Source organism: Eucyclogobius newberryi, unplaced genomic scaffold, assembly GCF_026437365.1.
Source record: "Eucyclogobius newberryi isolate DKJ021-1_F unplaced genomic scaffold, fEucNew1.0.hap1 SCAF_6, whole genome shotgun sequence".
NCBI classification, from domain to species: Eukaryota; Metazoa; Chordata; class Actinopteri; order Gobiiformes; family Gobiidae; genus Eucyclogobius; species Eucyclogobius newberryi.
Window position 1 is genome coordinate 17,485,661 of NW_027316278.1, and position 17,659 is coordinate 17,503,319.

At 38.2% G+C, this 17,659-nt stretch overlaps 2 protein-coding genes across 2 annotated transcripts in view; both read right to left on the reverse strand.

The window, feature by feature from the left end:
- Window positions 1-8,754, reverse strand: part of LOC140347519 (phosphatidylethanolamine-binding protein 4) — a 69,639-nt gene extending 60,885 nt beyond the window's left edge. Inside the window, exons 1-3 of the mRNA XM_072434004.1 lie at window positions 8,676-8,754; window positions 7,668-7,771; window positions 7,459-7,585 (exon numbers count right to left, since the gene is read on the reverse strand). Coding sequence (XP_072290105.1) covers window positions 7,459-7,585; window positions 7,668-7,771; window positions 8,676-8,678 — 234 coding nt within the window. The 5' untranslated portion in view covers window positions 8,679-8,754. The remainder of the gene's footprint in view (window positions 1-7,458; window positions 7,586-7,667; window positions 7,772-8,675) is intronic.
- A 164-nt stretch (window positions 8,755-8,918) lies between these two features.
- On the reverse strand, window positions 8,919-17,170 carry LOC140346582 (rho-related BTB domain-containing protein 2-like). The gene is made up of 10 exons (XM_072432710.1): window positions 16,849-17,170; window positions 15,535-15,736; window positions 15,369-15,472; window positions 15,114-15,299; window positions 14,108-15,048; window positions 13,923-14,041; window positions 12,600-12,750; window positions 12,398-12,486; window positions 11,759-11,864; window positions 8,919-11,682 (listed from the first exon to the last, which is right to left on the reverse strand). Exons 1-10 carry the CDS (start codon window positions 16,908-16,910, stop codon window positions 11,477-11,479), a joined length of 2,166 nt encoding a protein of 721 aa, XP_072288811.1. The 5' UTR covers window positions 16,911-17,170; the 3' UTR covers window positions 8,919-11,476.
- Window positions 17,171-17,659: the final 489 nt, after the last annotated feature.

Genomic DNA, 17,659 nt, shown 5'->3' on the forward strand with positions numbered 1-17,659 from the left:
TCCTCCCAGGGCGTCAGCCCTATTAACCTGAAATTTGGTGAGACTCATCTTCAGGACCATCAAAAGTTATCCACATTTTCATTCAAAGAGTCACGGTGTCTGTGCGGCAAAGCCGCACATTTTGCCAAGAATTCAAAATAAAATTGCTTTTTGATGGTAAAACAAAGGGGAGAACATGTGACAGCGTCACAGATTCAGCAGTAGGCGTGATAAAAGGACAATTGGGGCGCGTTAGCGCCCCCTCCTCTTGCGGCGTGGCGGCGGTGTGGCGGCGGCGTGGCGAGGGCCGATCATTGCCGCTTGCGGCTATATTTATTATTATTTTTCTTGTTCTTCTTCAGCGCTTTGAACTCTAATTTGACCCCCTGAACATGCTCAAAAACTCACCAAACTTTACCCAATATTCAAAATCGGCGAAAAATTTTGTTTTTTCTGGGCCATTTTTTTTTTCGTTAAAAAATGGCGCGACAGCGCCACCGACAAAAGTCAAAATACATTGCGCCTATGGGAGACGCCCCGAGGTCAACTTTGTCGTAGAGCTACGAAATTCGGAACACGCATTCCTCTCGTGAGGACAAAAAACAAATATTATTGTGGCCACGCCCCCAGAATTACCCTATGCTCGCCATCTTCCTTTGAAAATGAAAACACGCTGTGTTAGCATTTTGTTCACGTCAAACTTTGAAGAACTCCTCCTAGGGCGTTTTGCCCACCGACTTCAAAATCGGCGGACGTCCTCTGGACAAGTGGGGCATCTAAAGTTATCCAATTTTTTGAGATACCTTTCACGGTCTGTGTGCGGCGCAGCCGCAAAGTTGGACAACTTATTTTGGGATATTGCAGATCTAAAAATTGTTCCCATTTGATCAAAACAAGTCCGATTAGGACCAAATTTGAATCAGTTGTTCAACTTTCTAGTTTGGACCAGTTTATGATGACAAAATTGAAATTGGCGCGATAGCGCCCCCTACAGAGTGACCTTTAAATTAACATTGAAGGTCAAAAATTAGTTTTACCAAAATTTTCTAAACTTTACCCAAAATTCTATTTTGGCGTCGCGATCAAAAAAGCCAATCAGACAAATGCCTTAATTTTTACGGCGTAGTCGTAGCGATGACATAAACCTCCCATGTTATCCCTATGGGAAAACCGCTAAATCTCTCGAATATCCACATTTTTATGTTTTACACTTTAACGAAGTCCTCCTAGTGCGTTTTGCCCACCGACCTCAAAATCGGTGTACGTCCTCTAGACAAGTGGGGCATCTAAAGTTATCCAAATTTTAAGGATAGCTTTTACGGTCTCTGTGCGACGGAGCCGCAAACGTTTCCCAGAATTCTGACTATTTGGCCTTCAGAGTGGCCTATAAACAATAGAGTTTTTCCAAATGACATGATATTTTGAACAAAATTCTAATTTGCCATCCTGATCACAAAAGTATGAGAGCCAAAGTCATATTTTGTACGGCGTAACCGTAGCGATGACAGAAACATCCCATGTTATCCTTATGGGAAAATCATAGAATTGCTCAAATCACCACATTTTTACGCTTCACACTTTAACGAACTCCTCCTAGGGCGATTGTCCGATCAAGTTCATATTTGGAGAATATCATCTACACAAGCGGGGCATCAAAACTTATCCATATTTTGATTCTAAGTGCTACGGTCTCTGTGTGGCGGACCCGCAAATATATGTCAGAAATGGGAAAACAGCGAAATCTCTGAAATGTTCACATTTACGCTTCACACTTTAACAAACTCCTCCGTGGGCAATAGCTCGATCAAGCTTTACTTTGGGAAAAATCATCTACACAAGCGCGGCATCAAAAGTTATCCATATTTTTATTCCAAGTGCTAAGGTCTCTGTGCGGCGGCGCAGCAAATTTGACTGACACTTGTGTTGATTTGCACTGGATTGGCCATGTCCAATGTGTCGCCGTCTGTCAAGTTCTTTTTTTATTCAACACACAATAAGGGCGCCATCTTTATCAAGTCGAAAGCGCAGAGTCGGAAGGCCGGCGGCCCGCGAGGGCCGTTGGATGCCGCTTGCGGCTTTAATTTTTTTTTTTTTTTTTTTTTAAATTAAAATTATTTTCTACATTTCCCTCAGTGAACTTCAATCTACCTTCAAGAAAGATAATTCAGGACTCCTGGATTATCTTTCTTGAAGGTAGATTGACCCTTAACCTTTTCATCAGTCTTCCAGCCATCAGTAACTACCAATACTTGTAAGATTTGCTGTTTAATATTGATATAATACTAGTTTTAATATGTTGCTTCTCTACACAGTCATGAAGTCAAGGAAACGGTTCAAATAAATTTTTCATTTTCAATAAAATTAACCCCCGGATCGGATCGAAATCGGATCGAATCGGAAATCAGATCGAAATCGGAGCGAATCAGATGGAATCTGAGAAATCGGAAAAAATTGATTTTGAAACGTAAAAATCGGAATCGAATCGATTCTTGAAATTTGAATCGAAACCCAGCTCTACCCACTTAGGGCCCCCCTGCTCTATAAAATTGGGCTGCAACAATGAATTGACTAATTGTGACTAGTTGACTCAAAAAAAATAATTATAGTTGTATTTTGATAATTATATGGTTATCTAGACAAAACAGATTCAAACACATGAAAAGACCTTCTATAACAAAGAGAGCGACATTTATTAAATCAAAAGTACAAAATAATTTAACCTTTTCTGATTTTTCTAAATAATACACTATGATTGTAAATCTTCCCTATCTAGAATCTAGAAGCCTCTACTTGCCATATTTCAGCCTTTATTTGGTTGAAAATGAATTTAGAAAGTCTCAATGTAAACTCTAAATACAGTAATTGTTGACTACTAAAATAATAGTTAGTTACAAACATACTATACTATATATATATATATATATATATATATATATATATATATATATATATATATATATATATATATTGAGGTCAGATATTTCCCTGGACAAATGGCACACAAAAACAGTATCTTATTGTGCTAAAGTGCCATCACCTGCAGGTGACAATGATTCTGAGGCAAATATTAGATGTCAGTGGCTCCCATAAATAGAAATTTAATTTTGTGTGTTTGTTTAAGTATGCACCTCAGCAGATGCACTCTCGTGCAGATTATGAATGTCTGTTTGAACAGATCTTGACATCAATGTATATGAAGTCTGAATAATGAATAATAAACAGAAACCAGTGCTTCATGTGACATTTTCATTAAAAGCTGGTGCACTCTCTGCCAGGGCCTTGTTACTGTACCTTTTCCAAAATAAAATAAGAAATCAAATTTAACAGTGGAAATAATAAATTATATTCTATTTCATGACCCAAATGTACACTGAATAATACAGATCATATCCTTAGTTAAAAGATGTGGTTTTAAAAGGATCATGCAGCTCTGATGAAAAGGAAATGGCGCTTTGCTCCTGCGGTTTGTGTTCAAGACCATTATCATCTGGACTGAACACATCTTTTTCTGCAGCTATTTTTACCATAACAGTTTTATGCTAATTGTATTTCTACACAGCTAAAGAGTTAAACTCAAATACGTAATCTTCTGCACTGAAATGTTATGGCAATAGTGATCCAAATGATTCAATGCATTTGGACTACGGTGCTATTGACAGGAACTATTGATGGCACAAAACACACTTGCTTTGAGAGAAGATGCAAATCCCCAATGTTCTACCTGTCCACAAACTGAATTAAGGACATGGGTCATCGCAGCACATTAGAATGAAAAAGGACAACATTATATGAAGAAACAAATGTCTTTGACTGCTACACCAGCTCTTATAATCCTATAGAGCCACCAACACCCACATAATCAGAGAATATGGATTTAGAAAAAGACACATATAGATAGATATGGTATTAAAATAAACAATACAGACAGAAGTTTATTCTTGGCCTTGCCATATTGTTAAGAACCTAAAACAAGCCAAGACCAGGTCTAATTTTGAAGAACACGAGCGTGTGTTGTTTAGGCCTTCTTGAGAACGGCAGAGGCTGGAGAGGAACCCCACCCTTGCGCTCCCACCATGCCAGCACCATGGAGAGTGGGCAGCTCTGAGACGGCAGCCTGCCGTGGGCACTGCCAGGCTTAAAGCTGCCCTGTCGTCATCAGAGGCACAGAAAAGAACGTCAAGATTCACCAAAAAAGAGGAGGGGGATCGTTCATTTAAATCCTCTCTGTACGCCCCCACATGTTTTAGCAGAGCATAAAAATCATTCACAGAGAGAGAGAAAGAGAAGAAGGGAAAAATATATAGAGAAATATAGAAGAAACCACTATTAGCAGCAGTAAGCAAGCTCAAGACATCATAGTGAGGCGGTTCTAATCGCAGTAATGGTTAAAACCCTCATTCCATCCATCAGAAGCAAGAAATGCTTCCCAAAAACAAGGCTTAAAAGCCCAATGTCTAAGAATACGCCCTGCGGCCACAGTCCTTACAGAGGAAGGAAACAGCACAACTACATTTGTCTTTACCTCAGAAGTTTGGTGTGAATTTAAACGTGTTTAAATGTATTGATTACAATTTAGAAAGTGTTGGTAGTTGAAAGTGCTTGTGCCTCACTTAGAGGCCGCTATTAATTTACAAGGTTTATAAACAGCTTAATATTACTGTTAATGTTTATTGATTTAAATTATTCAAAAAAATTTAGTATATAGCGTATATATTGTTGTATATACAATATGTTGTATTTTTAAACTTACAATATGTTGTATTTTTAAACAAACAAACAATATGATGTTTATGATTCATTTGGAATTCAAACAGTTAAGCTTGTTTTTGCATTTCTTGCTAATTAATTGAAATAATTTGTAAATCAAAATATGTATGTGCTGTATAATTAATTATTCAAATTATCATTTGTCCTTTACAGAAAATATTGCTTAAAAAAAATTGTGCATCTAAAATAAATTCCCAAACTTAATCATTAAATATTTGCAAGATTTTCAAATGTCTGAATTATTCATTTAATGGATCTCTTAAAATTCAAAACTGAAACTGTTTCATGCATTAAGAATATGTTTATCAAAAGTGTTTTGTTTGCAGTTCCAAATGAGGAACACACAGCAGCCTGTCCAGTTCACAGGTCAACACACTCATGCAGCTCAATATTTGCATTGCGCCTTTGTGCAAATACTTAGCCATTTGCAAATATGTTTTACATTATTCACATTTTTTTTGTAAATATAAAGGTGTGGTTACGTATAGCGCTGTTTCATTTCACTGAAAGGGCAAGAAGACTTTTAAAGGACTTTATTAAATGCATGCTGCTCATATTAATTGTTATGGCATACAAAGTTTGTCAGGAACGCCTCAGTGAGAGTGGCATTGTGGGATGTCGCTGCCCATGGAGCGCGGTCTCAGCAGCTCAGCAGGCAAACCTCCATCCCAGTAATACAGTGAGGGAGGCTGTGGGTGGATACGAGCTGGAGTGGCCACAATCCTGTAGTTATGATTCAGAATACGAGCGCTGAGTGGCAGGGAACAACTGCAGCGGCGGCGAGACGGCAGCGCGGCGTCGGACTGTTGATCTTTAGCGGTGGCTGTTTGGTGAAGTGTCAGAACCAGGGGAGAAACACAGTCCAAAGCCAAGCAAATAAAGTTTGTATTGATCTAATCTCACGTGTAATCTGTTTTGCTGTCTGACACCAATTCTGGCAAAAAAAGAGAATCATATAAGACAGCATTACGGATAATACGCCCATAGATCAACTGGAGTTTGGGGATCAGAAGGGCTATACATCATTTTGGAGCAAGACTGCTTAGCTCTGGAATTCATAACTCAGAAGTAAATCGAGGAGGCTTCCAATTTAAGTTTTCCTTTTACAGAAGCAGTGCCTGGTGTCAGTTCACAGGGGTGAGCGGCTCCCCCAGTCTGTGACCGAACACAGAGCCACAGAGGGAACAACGCACTGAACAAATGACAACAAACTTATTCATACTGTGATGTTTTATGATTGCCATTTATGCGCAATATTTAGGATTTTCTCCAGTGTGTATTGTTATTACTTCTTATGGAGAATGAAACCACATTCGATGGAGTCAGGACTACATTTTCTTTTTAAAATTGTAATTAAAAAACATCACATCGTATTTCATTAAGGTCATAGTAATTTATGTATCTTATGGGAGCTATACCACATTTCTAATATCTCTTTGTAATACTTTTAGCCCAGAGTTTGTACTTTCAAGCTAAATAAAAATTAAACTTATTTAATATTTACATACATTTTAAGGTATTGTGTAGAATAATCATTTGAGCAATAAAATGTTAACAGCCTTTTTATGGAAGTCGCTCCCGATCAAAACCGTGAAGTATGAAGCTCTAGCACCACCTTCTGGTCACATGGACAAATAACAAATGAACAAGGTAAATAGAAAGTGAAATGAATTGAACATTATAAACTAATGTAATATTAGATAAGAGTTCTGGAAATGTGATCTTAAGTAAAAGTACAGTTAAATAGCAAACATTTACGCTATTACATGTACCAACTCTACTTAAGTACAAAACATGCATAATAATAAGACAAATAAAAGCACACGTTACTAGTTTGGATTACAAATATTCATCTAGTCCTTTTAGTAGAGCAGTTTTATTGTTTCGTCTCTATCGGACAATAAAGAGATTACCGGTATATGATATTACATCCTATAATTGCGATTCACAAATATTCTCTTGAAAACAGCTTTGTGCTCAAATTAACTTTTCCCCACCCACTTCTCCTATTGGTCAGCCTCAGCAAAACTCTGAGTGAGTGACAGTTGAGTTTAAAACAAACGCAGTGACGTGTGAACTTTCAGAAGAATCAGATGACATGAGGCACTTCTTTGTGGCAAAATAATTTGCGTGAGTTTACATGAATCAAGAAAAAAATCAAAATCAGGATCTGTCTTCAAGAAAATCATGATATTTTTTGTCGTATCGCCCACCTCTAGTTAATTATTTATTTAACCTGGAAAATAACCTGGAGATGTAGCTTCTCTTCTAGGACAGTCTTATATGAGCCTATTGTATATGTTTTTAGTTTTAATGCCATACTGTGGATCAATCCAAGCAAAGCACTGAAATCTCCATGGAGACAAGGCCCTCGACCAGTCAGGTCTGTGGAAATGCAGTAATCAGCACCATGGATTTTGTGCAATAAAGACATCAATAATGAAATAAATGCTTCTACTTTTGTCTATTTTTGGCAGAAATCTTACATAGTGGGGCTTTAATTAAACAGTTTAAAGCTTGTACTGTAACATCACTTACAATTGTAATGTAACAAACTAGAAATATATAGCTAGAATTGTGTAAGGCGTTAGAATGGCCCTCAGAGGCAACTGTTGTTGTGATTTTGGGCCTTACAAAAATAAATTGATTTGATTTGATTTGATTAGAATGGTTAATTGTTTTCTATATGAAAACCTTTGCAGCTGACATTACCTCACTGGCAGCTGAAAAGTAAACAGCAGGAGCTTTCCACACGGTGCTGATCTTCTCCCTGACGCGCTTTGGGACGACGAGACAGTCTCTGATGTCCAGCTCCGGATAGATCACCTCCAAACCTCCACTGTTTTAAGACAACAAATAGGGTAAAGTCAATGACACGCACTTGTTTTTCACACGTTGGGGATCTTGAATGTGATCCTCACTGGCAGAAAGACGCGTCCAGGCTGCTCAGTGTTTCTCCTGGAGCTTCACCGTGGCACAGGCCAAAGACGGCCGCGCACAGAGCAAGAACGTGTGTCCAAGGCTCCTGCAGAACGATCATCAAACAACCGCCCGAGGAGACAATATATTTATATCTGGAGAGGTCAGGACTAGTGCTAATAGACCACATTTCTACTCTATGCCAATTGATTTGTAGGTGGCCTCTATTTTGTTACTTATGTAAAAGTACAGATTCAGGGACATAAATACAGACAAAACACTCAAGTAAAAGTATTGCATAAAAAAACGACTTAAGTAAAAGTACAGAATCAGGAGCAAACAGGCAAAACACTATCAACACTCTAGTATCACATTGAAATGACTGAAGTAGCTGCTTAAAAATGTGCTTTAGGATTGAATTTCACACTGAAATACGTTAAATTATATGTAGTGATTTTGATAAAGATTTGTGCTGATTGTTTGGTCAATTCCAATCAATTTCTTACTTGTTCTAGTGAATCTTGTATATGTAAAGTTCAGGCAGAATGTCACCATGAATGTGCTACAAACAGAATCCTACTTTCTCCTTTCAGTCCAGTTCAATGATGTAATGGAGAAGAAAGTACAGACACCTGTAGTGAAGTAAAACTGCCCTGCGAGTAAAGTGCATATACCCAAACATTTTACTCAAGTACAGTACTTTTACTTTAGTTCTGTGTTCATTTCCAACACTGTGGTCTTAAGTCTATGATTAGCTATAACACCACGTGTTCAAACTCGTGGCACAGGATAAGATGACAGTTTTCAAGACTTTTGCGTAATTACTAATTTATCATTTTAACAAAGTCACATAGAGAAACTTGTCACGTGAGTAGAGGCCGCCATGTTTAATAAGGTGTTTCGTAGATCTATTATAAGCACAAAGTAGACAAACATAGCGTGCATTATATATGTTTTTTGTCCTTGCTGTTAATTTGACTCGTCATTGTTAATTTGATTCATTTTCATACCATTTTCCTTCAGTTTGCCCGCAGTGGAGAAGGTGTTTGACCCGGAGCTTTCCTCGTGTGACCCGCAGAGCCCGCGGATGTGGCATTAATGTCAATGACGTGACTGGACTCACGTGGCGTTGCGTCAATTTGTTTATTTAATATTTCACATTTTCAAGAACACATGCTACAGTATTTTAAATGTACATCTTGTAAACAATAAACCCAATATATATATATATATATATATATATATATATATATATATATATATATATATATATATATATATATATATATATATATATTTACTGAAAATTGTCATCAGGGATTTAACACTGAAAAACATTCAGGCTTTTTCCCCTTGTTGATTTTTCAAAATATTGACTCCATGTTTGAACAAGGCCCCTTAAACTATGATTGTGCAGCATACTTCTAGTATGGTGGTTGTGTTCCTGGTGCTGCTTAAGCTCCCTTTGGTTTGTGCTTGTCTGCAGCTAGAGTTTTAGCATATTAGCACCCAAATGTTTAGACAAGGGCCCAAAGACATATTTTGTACTTTCATCAAAAACTAGGTCTTCACTGATGCTGCTATATATGTCCATTATGCAATTTGAATAGAAATTGGGTCAATAAAGCAGTGCAATATGTTTTAGAGTCATAAGCTTAATGCATAGTACAAACAATATTAAACTATGCCATGACTACTGCTTGTTATGCCAATCAAAATGATTGTACATTACCATTCTAATCATATTTACATTCATAATAACAACATTCAAGCAATTTTACTGAACAATTCATTTAAATAACATATGCAAAAACTGAAGTATTGGGCTTAAAACAATAGAAAATAAGGTAACAATCCCTGTAACCCTGCATTCATTAAAATGTTTCATGTCAATCGGTGTAGCCTTGATCAGAGTCATTCATTTGTGTTCAAGTTACATTGATTCATTAAACAGGACGTTACATGTTCCAGCTACACCACACAGTACTCTCTAGATCTGTCTCACATCCATAATGACAACAGTATTTTACATTCACACAAACAGTCAAGAGAGCACCATGGGACAACAAAAGACCAGTAAACTACAACATGTAGTAAGTAACACTGATTACATTCATCTACCAGAAACATGAACATTAAGGCTTTGTGATCTACAAGGCCAACACAGACCTTTGACATAATACAACTTAGTAAAGCATAGGATAATGCTCTATGGTACAACATATTTTTTATATCTTCTTGGGTTTTATGCCTTATGGCTATTTTGAATAAAGGAGAAACCTTACATATTTTATAACCTCAATAAATAAAAGGATCTCTGCTTCTGATTTATATCCATAACTTCTAAGTCATTACAACATTTTCTGACTTTTTTAATACAAAACATGTCTATTTTATTTTTTCTAAGGATTTTTTGGCCCGGAGGCTTTATTAGACATGACAGATAAAGCGTGAAATGGAGAGAGAAAGGATAGAGACATTCAGCAAACGCCGAAGAGGTAGCAACCACACATGTGCAAAGCCTTAAACCACTACACCACCGGCGAGCACACTAAAGTCCAGTTCTAATGCTTAGAACACTCACTAGGACACTACAACAGCCATGTACACTACACTGAAGGTCGGAGGTCACTCCACAGTCATGAAACTGTTGTGACCCTGGTTCTGGTTGAAATAGAAATAAATTCAACTAAATGAATAATTTCAACCCAATCCTTTTGTGCCATAAAAGCGCAAAGCACATTTTATGCATGTGTTTTTCCTTATATAATATATGACAGACTTAAAATACAACAACCTTTAGTTATACTAGCTGCACAATAACACAATAAAAGAGTAATATTACTATTATCTAATACTGTTTTTGCACTGCCGGCAGTGCACAGTATTGTACAACTTAAAAGTGACTCAATATGTATTACAATATACATACAGCTCAACTAAGCACCATACTTATTAATCTGCTGTTTTCTAGATGTGAGCAGAGACATGTTACAAAAAAAAAAATTAGATACGTAAGTAATTTTGATTTTCTTTACCCAGAGAGAAGACCAGAGCGGTCTGTTGTAGTATTTTCTTTTCAGTTATTGTGTCTTTGTAATGTTCAGAAAGTGCATGAGTGGCCTTCTCATATAGAAAAGAGTTTTTTCAGAAATAAGAAAAGTTTGAGCAGCAAGTTAAGTCCACAAAGAGGTACCAGCAGTGCCTGATAATTCAAACCCATTAAATCTAAAATATACGACACATATGGTCAATAAATCAAGTATTTACGAACAAAACTGTTCATTTAAGTCAATTTGACTTTCCAGCAATGTTCAGATATAGTCCAGATATTTAGTTTTACAAGACACACAGAATGCATTCATGTAAAGTAAAGCCCTTTGTAAAAGCCACAATCACATGAGTTTATGATATAAAAATGCTTAAATGTTTTTGTACTGACCAGAAGAAGTCAACATGAGTGAAATGAAGCCCTGTACAGTTTCCATATGTTAGTATGATGTGTGTAAGTTTATTGTAGACGCAGTCCTACTGTGGTGATGACGCTGCTGTGCACAAACGTCTGAGTTCAGGTGCTGGTTGTTACAGCATTTAGCAGCATTTAAGTTTCTGTGTTAAAAGTGCACCACACGTCAGATACTAAAGCAATGGCAAACAATTTGTGATATTTTTGTGGTTTGAATATACATTTTGAATGTAAACAATCAAAACTGTATTTGACCCTTTCAACAAAGTGTATTTTACTTGAAAGATTAAGAAAAAAGCAAGCTAGCAATTCTTCTTATGGCTACCTAGCCTTGCCAATACAATGTCAGATGATAGCAGAAGAACCAGAGGAAGGGGAGTGTGAGTTGGGAGAGGAAGGGAGGTTCCAGAAAAGCCACTTGCGTTTACACTGTCGTCTCTGGTACAGGTAGTCCTCCTTGTCACGCTCTTTTCGAGCTCTTTGGTAGTGGTCATCCTCCTTCAGGTACCATACAGGGGGCCAGCGTTGCTTCTCAAAATATTCTTGGTTTTCTACACGCAAAAAGCTAAATTACTCAGACAGAAGTGACCTACAAAAATATGTCATGAAAATAGGGTAACATACTACCTCCAGATTTGGCCTTCATATCTCGAGGAAACTTTCTGCATACACTGTTATAGTTGGTGCAAATGTGGTGCAGGCACCACCCAGTGAGCTGCTGGGCACCATGGAACTATAGAGACAATAAAGTACATTGTATATGTTTTATGTTTTAAACATTATCAATGAGAACTTTCCCCAGAAATGTCCATAAGACAGAGGAGAGGAGAAGAGGCCTTGAAAAAAAACAAAATCAATAGAAGTCTGTAGATTTTACAAGTAAGGTGGTGCGGAAATCTTTTCTTTAAACAATTTAAACATTAAAAGACCTAAATTAATTGATTATCAGTACTTGCACAGCCCTTGGTGTTCTAGGGCTGTGCAAGTACTGGTAATCAAATTTTAATTAATTGTAATCGGCAATGAATTGCATAGTAATCCTCTGTCAGTAAAAGCATTTGGTTTAACTTTATAGCAGGATTTAGCCTATTTTTTGTGCAAATTACGATTTTTGTTCATGTTCATGAAATTATTATTAAAAGGCATTTTAATAGTTTTAATAAGACAAAGTAAAATCGAATCAAAAATTGGGATCGGTTAATATGATAAAAAAATATTTTTCCCATATCACCCACGCGCTGCCCTACCAGCAAAATGTATTACTACCTGAGCCATATCCAAATACACCAACACATCCCCATCAATGTCAGCCCCCATCATTGCAGCCTCTGTCAACACTGTCACTGTGTACAGCTCTGAAATAGAAAAGAGACCCACATTTAGACTTCACGTTCCATTACCACACTCGATAGAGTAAAAACTAAAGAATATGAAATTGTATTAATAATAATTATAATAACGCTGGTACCTGTAAGAGCAACTAAGTGAGGGAGACAAAGACGATTGGCAAGAACAATAAGCTCCATGGCATCCAGGTCTGGTCTGGAACAAAAGCGGCCCGTGTAGAGATACTCCAGCACAGCCCTCATGCAGCTGCGTGTTGTGTTAGGAAACAGGACCTTTTAAAGAAATATGGGGGTGAAAAGTGATTTTTAAAAATGACTGATAACTAAAGGAAATAGCAGAAAATCTATGTTTTGTTTAAAAATAATTTTACACTATATTTTGCCGGGAAAAATAGTGCATTCCGGGCAACTGCTAAGTGGATTAATCCCACAACGTCCAACTTGAAAAATGGCCTTGAACGCCGCTCGGACTGGTCGTTTCTACTTGTGATCAGGGACTCTCAACTAACATTATGCTACAGGTTAAATCTGACAATACTGTGTTATTTACCATGTGACTTTGTTTATAGTTTACATTTCCTTAGCGGTATAGCATGGTTTAGCATTAGCCACATCATTTACATATGGGTTCATTCAGCTGGGACACTGAAGTTGTAACTCGTAATGTTCAACTGGGAAATAACTGTCCCAGTTACCTGGAACGCAACGTCTATGTGTGCTCTGGGTAGTTTCTATGACATTTAGGTTTAAAGTTTGGACCATTTATAGTATATAGTATATAGTAGTATATATTCTAATATGGGAATAAGGAGCACCCTGAGGAGGGTTTGAATTGAGATTTTTTTATTTTATCTAAGTCAAAAGAGGTTGTTTTGGGTGGTCATTTTCAGATAACATTATAATCCTGTAAAGGTAAATTTGTATTTATAACTTATACATTTTAAATTATTAAGCATTACCTGTACATGATATAAAATAAATAATAAATAAAACCAATAGGCAAATATGTCATCTAGATTTAAAACTCTCAGAATCAGATGTTTTGATGTTGGTTTTTGGTTGGTGTCGTGTGTCCCGTCAGAGTACCGTGTCACCTTTTGCTTGTATCTTTCATTTCTATAACATTTCATAGCATAACATAGCATAAAATGCATTAACACATATTCTAGTAATATTACAACCAAGAAGGATTATGATCCAACTGTAGAGCTAAACTCTGCTGTTTATTCTCAAATAAAAGTTGGATATTGATTAGTTATTGTTGTTTTCTTTACTTTATTCTTTTTTTTTCTAGGTCCCCTAGAATTGAAATAGTAACCCAGAAGTAAGAATACTGTATATTAACAAAATTTTGACAAAAATATCAGATAAAAACTAGAATTCTAAGGGGACAATAATATGCTAACAAATATAAGCTACAGCAGCTATATTAGAAGTTTTCCAACCTTTTTGGTGCTGCTCTCCACAAAAGGCCCACCGAACATAGCTGCCATCCAATCACAACTCGCGATGAGCAAAGGCTTGTGAGCCATAATCGTCCCGTCATCTAGTTTGAAGACAACATCTGTAACAGAAAATGTTTTAATTACTGTTCTCCTTGAGACAAACTGCTCAAGTCATGTTTATCAACCTGAAAATGTGCCTTTGGCCAGGCACTCTTTCACCCGGTTTGTGCGTCGTACATGAAAGGCTTTCGTGATTTCCTGGTTCATGAAGGCTTCATTATTCAAAATGTTGGCCACCATCATGCGCAGGTCAAAGACCTCCAGCAGCTCAGCAATATGTGCAATGTGCATTAACTCTTTTTCATTCTCATCCAGCTGACCTGTGTAGAGATACCGAAGCACTGCTCGGAAAGGATTCAGCTGCATGGACTGGTCCATGTGTACTACAGTCATGGGGCGGGGACTGTATGTTAATGGGTCATCCACTAGTTCCTCTTGAATGCTAACAAAGGCTCGACTCCAGGAGGACAGCAGTTTCCCCTGTCTGGGGCCTTGTGAGTCCTTCAAAGTGCCATCACTAGTGCAAGCCCTCAGGTTTGCCCTGTCTCCTTCATCGCTACTTTCACATACATCAAAACTAGCAGCACGCATCAACAGTTCTCGGCCCGAGAGATGCCCACGAGGTGGTTTTTCCATCTCCTCATTCTGTGTTTCCATAAGAAAGAGGTCATAGAACTTTGAAGATGATGTTGCCAAATATATTTTGTGTGCAAATATTTTCTGCCGCTCCTGCAGCACCAGGATGACATCAGCACAGTGTGGGTCCTCCAAAAGGCCTACAGGGTGCTCCTCTGTAGTGGCTGGTGGGGGAGGTACTGTGATTATGGGAGGCGGAGGTTTCGGGGGGAGGAAAGGAGCCTGAAGAAGAGGACGCTGAACATTTCTGAGGTGAGATTTCCAAAACTGGAGATGTCGGCGGGAGATAAGAGCAGCTCGGATAGCATTATCAAAAACGTCTTTGACTCCAAACTGAGCAACAACACTTGTTTCATAATATGGCACTCCCAACTCCTTCGCCACCTCTCGACCTCTCTCTGGAGGAAGGATTTCATTGGACTTTATTGGTCTGAAAAACAACATCTGAGTTATTAAACCGTTTTCTTGATCTCAACATTGTTTAAAAGCTCTCACCTAGCCAACGGCCTTCGTGCTCTGTTCACTGCTTCCAAATCTGCATAACGCAAATCCAGCTGACAGCCAACCAAAATGACAGGAGCACGAGGGCAGAAGTGCTTGATTTCTGGGTACCACATAGTCTTAACATGGTACAAAGAGTTGGGGTTGGCAATTGAGAAGCAAAGTACCACTACATCAGACCTGATGACAAAAGGTTTGATGTAACAATCAGAATAAAACAAAGTGTGACATTGGACCTTGTTACCAGACCTGCCATATGCAAAACGTCGATCTTTATGATGGTCTCCAAAGGTGTCCCAAAGACGAAGGGACACACTGACATCATCCACAACATCTCTGGAGCGCTCCAATACCTACATACAATAACATTATGTCAATAATATAATATTAAATAACAGACATGTTGAATACATACCTCTTGGCAAACTCTGTACTGGTCTATGGCCCAGACCGTGGGCACATGTGTAGCTAATAGCTGGTACTGTGTTAGTGTGGCATTGCAAGCGCGGGCGCAGATGAGACGTGTTTTTCCAACAGCATTGTCCCCAACTACCACACACTTGATAGTTTCGACGTTTGGCCTCTCATAGTCCATATCAGAATTCATAAATGTGGACCTGTTGAAACACAGAGGAAGGATTTGCACCTGAAACTCAAGAGCTTTTTCAAGAAAAAACATGAATCACTACTATTATTAGACCTTATCATCTTTACTGCAATAATATTAAAGAGGAACAATGTAACTTTTCTGGTGGTGGGCCAGCTACTTGATTGTTTCCATGAAAATGTTATTGCTTTGATGAGAATGTTCCACAGCATGGCATTAAACTGATCTATCACCACCGTGACAAGTAGGTGGTGCCGACATCAGCGAAGGATGACCCTACTCACAGTGAGAATGTATTGCTTTTTATTTATGTTTATTTTTGCAAACAAAACTCATTGAGGTAAGAAAATCTCCATAGTAACCATTCACAAGAAGTTATAGTGTGCACCTTATATTATATACCTATAATATTACACAATTTAAATATGTTTGGGTGAAAAGCAAAATAGCTTTTTAAAGGATTTTCAGTCAATAAGATTAGATGTACACGGTTAAGGGCTAAACAATTCGTAGTTATTTTGTGTATGACTTTTAAACATGGCTGTGCAAAAAGGTAGGCCTATTATCATGTGTCTTTGCCTTATTTACATGTTGGCCATTACCTGTCCTGGACTGACCTACAGTATTCTCTAAAAGTGGATTACCAATGGTCCACTGCTTAAGTAAAGCATTACGTGATTGCACAAACACACTTGAGTAAACAGGCTGCTCCAGCCTGTAGAGACTTGAGACTTCTTATGGAGGGCTGTGTCCATTCATAAAAATGCTTTCTCATTGAGCTTATGTGCTGCACACAAACAGAGGCTTTCGGCCTGTAATGCACATCTGAAAAAGGCTACACGCTCTCTCTGCTGTTGTGAGCTACATATTCTCTAATCTCTTATGAACTACGTACTCACGTTTCCTGTGAAACAATAACCAACAAGAGATAAAAATCAGATCAGAGTGTGCGTGTTCTGAGAGGAAGGCACGAGCCGCGCTTCCGCCGCGCAGCCCTCGTCCTGAGGCTGCAGCATTACGCCTTATGTAACGCCCATTCACTGACTCCTGGGCTTGTTTACGGCGGAACTCCTTATGCTACATACATACTTCACAAGCACATAACACGGTCCCTTGTCTTACCGACACGTGAGAAACTGGTGCAGGGGGTTGGCTGATGGACGTGACGGACAGCAGGGCTCCATCGGATGCAGTGTGCACCTGACGCGCTCGTGTTTAACCTCATCTTCAGTGCAAGGTGCAGAGGCTCCTAAACACGCGTCCGGAACAGGGCAAATGTCTCCACAAAAGCAAGGAAAGTGGCTCTCACAGCGCCATGCGTGAGGCTTCGGGCTGAACGCGGGTGTTTAGCTTCTCGTTCAGACGCAAGAGTCATGGATCCACCCTCAGGCCGCCAGAGCTAATAATAGGCAGAGACAGAGAGATAGAGAGAAAGAGAAAGAGAAAGAGAGAGAACGATACATACTGAGAAGGGGGAATAAACAAATGAATGAACAAACAAACAAACACAGACGACAGAGAAACAGAGTGATTGACAGAGACTTTTGGGTTCAAAACGCTGGTACTCACTTGTTATGTCTCCACTGCTATTTCATTTTATAGGTTTGTTAACAAAATCCACTATTTGTCTGGGAGCTGACGTGCCTTTTATTCAGCTTGTAAGTGGGTCTACATTGGAAGGCCACATTGGAATGCTTTGAATCTTAATTGTTATGGCCATTATATTACTAATACCCAATCTGTACATGTAAGTGTCCAAGTAAGTAACAGAAGAATGGAATACACGCCACTCGAGGTAAAAGTATGTGGTTATTGTTTTTGCAAACACAAACTTAATATTGCTTGAACGACAATCCAGTCCTTGCAAAGATTATGACAGTTATAGGCTTGATATAACAGTAATAATGTAGAATAAGTACATCTAAGGACATTT